The following is a 7,308-nucleotide window of genomic DNA, read 5'->3' as shown; positions in this document are numbered from 1 at the left end:
CACGCACCCCATCCTACCCCAAGACCGCTTACTCGGGATGCTAAAAGCGCAAAATAGACGGAATTACCCCACAGATGACTGGATGATTCTGAAAATGGATCCACCAACCGATGCGGGGAGAAGTGTCATCATGGCCGTAAACATGGAGATATTGGAGAAGCTGGATGCAAATGGACACCGCTTTAGTGTAGGCCTAAGCAGCGCCACCGTAAGACCGTTAAAGGATTCGGAGGAAAGATTAAAAACTGGTCCAGTAAGTAGATGATGCTGAAAGTGATTCAAGTGAATCTGCATCATTGCGAGTTGGCTTCAACTAATCTTATCCTCCATCTACTTAGGCACAAAATAGACGTCGCCCTGGTACAAGAACCATGGATAAACAAGGGAACGATAACGGGACTGGAAAATAATGAATATGTGATATTTCATGGAAATAAAGATAAAGTGAGAACATGCATTTTGGTCAAAAAATACATCAGGTGTTTAATTTTGAATCAATTTTGTGGCGTAGACCAAACGGCGCTTATTATAAGTATGGACTCAAGGCAATTGGTTATATCATCGGCATACTTTTCACACAACGATGATATCATGCCCCCGCCTTGTGTTGTGAGAGAACTGGTGAAATACTGTAAGGAGAGAAATAGGGACTTTATAATTGGTTGTGATGCTAACGCACATCATGAACTGGACACGAATCCGAGAGGGGAAAGCCTTATGGAATACCTCCTAGAAAACCAAATGGAGGTTCATAACAGGGGAAAGGATTACACTTCAAGACCCGCACACGGAAGTAGGTGCTTGACTTGACTCTCGGGAATTTCACAAGGAGAATTAAAGTCTCAGACTGGAGGGTCTCCAGCGAGATCAGTTACTCGGACCATAAATACATAGAGTTCAAGGTGGAGACGGGTGGGAAACCCCTTGAGGAGGAGTTTCGAAATCCAAGGAGGGCGGACTGGGGCAAATTTCGGCAACATCTTAAGGAGGCGCCCGTATTGGGGGGAGACAGGAAGCTTGACAGTACTGTTGAAATTGATAGGGCTGCATACGATGTGGAGGATTGGCTGACACGCTCTTTCTGCAAATCATGTCCCATCAGTCGTCCACGGAACAGTAAACATATGGATTGGTGGAATAAAGATCTAATGAACCTGAGAAAGCAATCGCGGAAATTATACAATGCGGCTAGAAAATATGCCACGGAACAGCTATGGAATGAGTACAGGGCATGTCTGAAAGAGTACAAAAAGGAGACAAGGAAGGCTAGAAGGAACGACTTCGTTCGCGTGATAGAGGAACTCTCTAGCATAAAGGATACGGCTAGATTACGAGAGCTTCTGTCCAAACAGCCGAGATTTACTGGCAATTTACAGAGGACAGAGGGGAACTGGACGGAATCCCCTGAGGAAACGATAGACCTCCTATTAGGAACACACTTTCCCGAATGTGAGTTCGACAGGATACCGGCGCTATGTGGTTTAAAAGACCACATAGGGGCAATTGAAGAAATCTCGAGAATTATTACTAGGGACAGCATCAGATGGGCGCTGAATAGTTTTGGTTCCTACAAATCTCCAGGAATGGACCGGATCTACCCATGTATGTTGCAGGAATCCTTCGACCTACTATGTGACTCATATATTGAATTATTCTCGGCTTCGTTGAGGTATGGATATATCCCCAAGGCTTGGCAGAGAGTTAAGGTGATCTTCATCACGAAGGCGGGCAGAATAGTGCACGGAACGGCTAAGAACTTCAGACCAATTAGCTTGACGTACTTTTTGCTAAAGACATTAGAAAGGATTTTGGATAACCACATCAGAAATCAACTGAATGGAAAACTGTCGAACTGTCAACATGCGTACTTAAAGGGCAGATCTGTGGATTCGGCGCTACACTCTGTGGTGCATCATATCGAGCAATCTATGACACACAAGGAGCACACACTGACTGCTTTTCAGCTTTTATACAGAAATTCAGTAGGATAAACAGAACGGCTCTCATTTACATGACTGGTGCGATGAGGACAACGGCTACTGCGGCTCTAGAGGTTTTAGTGGGAATTTGCCCGCTGGATCTACACATCAGGAAGACAGCCGAGGTGATACTCATGAGACTGAGTAGCTTGGACTTACTCGGAAACACGACCTGCAGGCACACGGAACTTGTCGCTTCAGTTGGGCAGCGTCTAAGGACGGACTATATGGCGACCCAGCATGTATACGAGAGCAACCTAAGATTGATTTTCCTAAGCATAGATGACTGGGAGGAAATGCGTATACTTTATGGATATCTAAATATTTATACGGACGGATCGAAGATGGCTGAAGGCACGGGCAGTGGTATCTACTGCGAAGAGCTAGGCATCAGGGAGTCATATGGATTAGACAACGCATGCAGTATCTTCCAGGCGGAGGTACTTGCTGTCGCCAAAGCTGCGGAGCTCCTGTTGATGAGGCCGATATTCAGAAGAGATATCTGCTTCTTCATCGACAGTCAGTCAGCAATGAAGGCCTTGGATAATACGAACATAACGTCGGAGGTAGTCAGCCGCTGTCGTAGAGAACTCAGGGTTCTCGCTGAACAGCATAATATAACTCTGTGCTGGGTACCTGGACATTATGGAATAAGGGGCAATGAGGAGGCAGATGTACTGGCTAAAGAAGGTGCACGCGGCACGAATAACATCGTCACGGACGTTTTCCCCCGCTATCTTTGTATACTTACAGGGTCAATGCTAAATATGATGAACTGTGGAAGGAACGATGGACTTCCTCTGAGGGTTGCGAGCAGACCAAGCTGATATGGAACGATAAGAGTAATACGAATTCAGAAATTCTAATGACGATGAATAGAGAGGATTTGAGGCCATTGATAGGCATCATTACGGGACACAATACATTTGCGAAGCATATGGTAAGGATTGGCTTAATGACCGATGATATTTGTAGATGGTGCCTTGACCCGGAGGCTACAGAAGACTCTTACTACTTTTTGTGCCAGTGTCCGGCACAATCTTTTAGAAGAAACATGATACTGGGCTCCTTTTTCTTTCAGGACATTGCTGAGGTGCGTGACTGTGGTTTGAAAGATATACTCGCCTTTATCAAGGCTTCAGGATGGAAAACCTAGAGAAGCGTAAAGGAGTTATGACCGACCAGGGCAGATGAAGACAGATGTCGAAGAGGAAAGAGAAAACCACAATGGACCATCATGGTCTAAGTGGACACCATTTCTCCGCATAAGGTTTTTGGTGTCATCCTCCATAACCTAACCTAAACTAACCTAAACAAGGACAGTCGATGCTGTTGATTTTAAATAAGTATATTTAATATATTAAGTTCTAAGTTTGCAGTAAAAAGATTTACCACAAATATGTAAGATTTGTCCCAATGAATGAAAACAATTCAATAAAATCATTCCATATATGAATTCAATTCGGTTAAATTTTTTTCATTCTGTAGTATAAGGGTACGTAAATATAGGAAAATGTTAACTAATATATGGAATGCATTCTACCTAATTTCAACGAAAATCACGTCGTTCAAAAAAATAAAAATGTCTTTGGCGCTATACGAAGTTCAACTTTCTTCACAATGAGTTCATTTTAACTTAAAGAAGGGGAGTTCATTTTAACTTTTTCTGGATGTGGTGCTCACCAATATGGAAAATATTTATAACTTATTTAGATTAATGCCTTTACTTTAAAATAACACATAGAAATAAATCGCATGTAAGTGGGGGAGTTTGGTGTCATTTGGTGTCAGGGTTACATTTTATGCGAGAACTTTTAAGCAGTCGATAGTAACAGGACAAATAAAGCCAAGAACTTTATCAGTAGACGGGACAGCAGAAAAAAAGAATAATAATAAAATAACGGAATATATCTAGAGGTGGCTAAACTTTTTCAAGTACATACGTTTCTTGAAATTCGATTTTGAAACTCACCATTGAAGTTGTTATAATCGCGCCATCCTCTGTGCGAGTTGCACACGTCATGGTCGGTGTCTGTGTTCACAAAATCTGTTCATAGGGGTTTTAAAATAATATATAGACTAACTTCATTCGAAACTGACCGGTTCTTCAGCAAAAAAAAAAAAAACAAACTGTCCTCTTTAGTGATCTGAAATCGACTAATTAATCAAGTTATGTGCCAACAATTGTAGACTACCAAAAAAGTATATGTACACTCAAAACAATATTAGTATCCAAAAATTTCCACTTTAGGATTTAGATATTGATACCAAAGACGTGTTTTTCTAAATAAATCAAAATAGGAAACAACACAGCTATAAATTAAGGTTCTACACACCAAAGAAAATATTTTTTGTTTTCAATCACGAAATTAATTGATCTAATTAATTTTTAATAGAAATGTCTTCAATCACAGAAATGATAGTATCAATTAAAAAATTAATTGAGTCAATTAAAAATTAATTGATCCAATTAAAAAATTTGTTGAATCAATTAAATTTTTAATTGAATATTTTTTAAAACTCAAATTTTTAAAACAAAAAATTTTTTGTGTATAAAAATTAAATTCCCACAACATTTAAATTTCTATAAAGTTCTCATTTTCTTTTTGCAATATACAATATTAACAAATATATTAATGAACAATTAAGTGTCATCCAAATTATTTTTAATTAAAAAAAAAACAAATTAAATCAAGGATGCATCATCCTCAAATTAAATCGTAGCCTAAAGTAATTTAAAGATTATTTCCCATATTCCAAACCAATTTATTGACAGTTTATCAAAGTAATTTACATGGTAAAGTAGGGTTAACGTTTTCTTTTCTAATATGAGTTTCCTAAATTTAATGAAAAATAAATTCTTAAAATAAAGGTAATGAGCTTTCATTTAATTAAAATTCGCGTTTTTTAATAAAAAGAAATTAAGGTTGCATAATAATGGCATATTTATATATTATATTTTATTTATATATTTTATGGAATGGAAACATTTCGTTTAACAGATATCACAATATTTTTATGTCAATTTTTTTTCATTGTAAGTTCATATCAGTCTTGTGATGTGAAAACCACATGCATTACTTCGCAATACAAATGTAGGCAACATTTATCAATGGTTTTCTCCCGATTATATCAACTCATTTGATTGATTTATTTTTGATTAATTACGAATTATTTTTCAATTAACATTTCTTTTAAAAATTAAATAGTACGATACAACATGAGTCTAAATTCAAGTGTTTCAAAGTGACCGTTTCTGTTATTATATTTGAAATTTGAGTTTTTTAATTCAGTTGAGAATTAAAATTCCGGTGACTCATCCCTATATTAGTTTGTATGAAATACTACACTGTTAGAAAAATATGGTTTTCATATGTTCCGATATAAACAAAATGTGTTTCGGGCACAATTTTTAAACACAATATATTTAAGTGCAAACATGTAATGTTCCTAAACTAACTCTAAATGTTTGGGACACATATGTTATGTTAGTATTATGTTTGGGGCATGAATGTTTCGTAAAAATAATATGTGTGAATGTAAACATATATACATTTACAAATTTCGAGTAAACATATATATGTTGTGATATTTTATTCAGAGAGCGACAGAGAGAGAGTATAGAGAAAGAAATAGAGATGGAAACCGGGAGGGTTGACGAAAGATATCAACATAATACAGCGAGAGAATCAAAAGAGAGCAACTTCTGTGAAACCGCTTGTATGTTGTTTATGATAAGGCCAAAAATTTGATATGATAAGGCCAAAAATTTGATATGCTTAAGTCTAAATATTATTTAATTTGAATATTAGAATGAGTATTCGGAGTAAAGAGAATAGACATTTGAAAAAAAAAACAGCATGTGTTTTCGCCTTGAGAGCAGCATTTTATGTATGTGTGGACATGTGTTTTGTTTATCATTTTGGCATTATTGGCACAATTTTTTTCTTGGTTCGTTAAAAGAAATCGGAAGTCAAAATATTCAGACAAAGGAAATTAAAAAGAAACGGTGGAAAATATACAAAAACTACAAAGGGATCTTCATAAAAATAACGAAAGGGCACTGTACTCTTTTTAGAGTTGGGACAGTAAAATGAAAAAAGGGGGAAACAGTGAAACATTAAACAGTAAAATGTATAAAAACAAAGTTTAGTTCCCCTTTATTAATAAGTAGTCCAAGAGGACTTGACGGACACCTTCAAATAAAAAAGCGGGCATTAAGTTCGAGTTTTGCAGCTACAACAATTGAAAAATTTTATTTTCTTTAAAATGAATTATTAAAGAAAAGTAAAAGGAATTCAAAAACTCTAACAAAGGAAGAACGTGGAGTCGAGTATAAACATACATAAATAATTTTATAATATAAACATAAATTTATTTAGGCGTGAACAGTTTTTTACTAGCATTTAACACCATCGCTCTAAAATACCTTTTATTTTTCTTTAATAATTCATTTTAAAGAAAATAAACTTTTTAAATTGTTTTAGCTGCAAAACTCGAACTTAATGCCCGCTTTTATATTTTAAGGTGTCCGTCAACTCCTCGTGGACTACTTATTAATAAAGAGGAACTAAACTTTGTTTTTGTACATTTTACTGTGTAATTTTTCACTATTTCCTCCTTATTTCATTTTACTGTCCCAACTTTAAAAAGAGTATAGTACCCTTTCGTTATTTTAATGAAGACCCCTGATTTCTTTTAACGAACCAAGAAAAAAATTGTGCCCATAATGCTAAAATGATAAACAAAACAAAAAATGTCCACACATACATAAAATGCTGCTCTCAAGGCGAAAACATATGCTGTTTGTTTTTCATATGTCTATTCTCTTGGTTTCGAATGTCTCTTTATTCAAATTAAATAATATTTAGACTTAGCATATCAAATTTTTGGCCTTATCATAAAACAGTTTTCCGAAACAACATACAAGCGGTTTCACACAAATTATTCTCTTTTGATTCTTTCGCTGCGATATGTTGATATCTTTTATCAACTCTCCCGGTTTCCATCTCTATACACGCTCACAAAAAATCGCTTCTGTAACATATACTCCCAAACATATTTTGCTTCAAGCATATACATTTTTGGGTATTGCCCAAACATTTATATGTTTGATTTCTTCCAATATATAATATGTTTGAAAGCATATTGGTCTAAACAATATATGTTTGGGTAGTCTAAGTTCCAAACATTTTGTATTTTTGCATCCAAATTCAATAATGTTGTCTTCCAAAAAACAATATGTTATTATGTGAACATATAATATGTTTGGAAGCATTTTGCACCCAAAAATATTATATGCTTAAAAAAATTCTCCCAAACAATATTG

At 35.8% G+C, this 7,308-nt stretch overlaps 1 protein-coding gene across 1 annotated transcript; it reads left to right on the top strand.

The window, feature by feature from the left end:
• Positions 1-534: 534 nt before the first annotated feature.
• LOC142230805 (uncharacterized) lies at positions 535-3,135 on the top strand. The gene is made up of 3 exons (XM_075301432.1): positions 535-793; positions 841-1,669; positions 2,733-3,135. Exons 1-3 carry the CDS (start codon positions 535-537, stop codon positions 3,133-3,135), a joined length of 1,491 nt encoding a protein of 496 aa, XP_075157547.1.
• The last annotated feature ends 4,173 nt before the right edge of the window (positions 3,136-7,308 follow it).

Source organism: Haematobia irritans, chromosome 1, assembly GCF_050003625.1.
Source record: "Haematobia irritans isolate KBUSLIRL chromosome 1, ASM5000362v1, whole genome shotgun sequence".
Taxonomy (NCBI): Eukaryota; Metazoa; Arthropoda; class Insecta; order Diptera; family Muscidae; genus Haematobia; species Haematobia irritans.
Note: the sequence above shows the minus strand (reverse complement) of the source record. Positions and strands in the feature narration are given on the sequence as shown.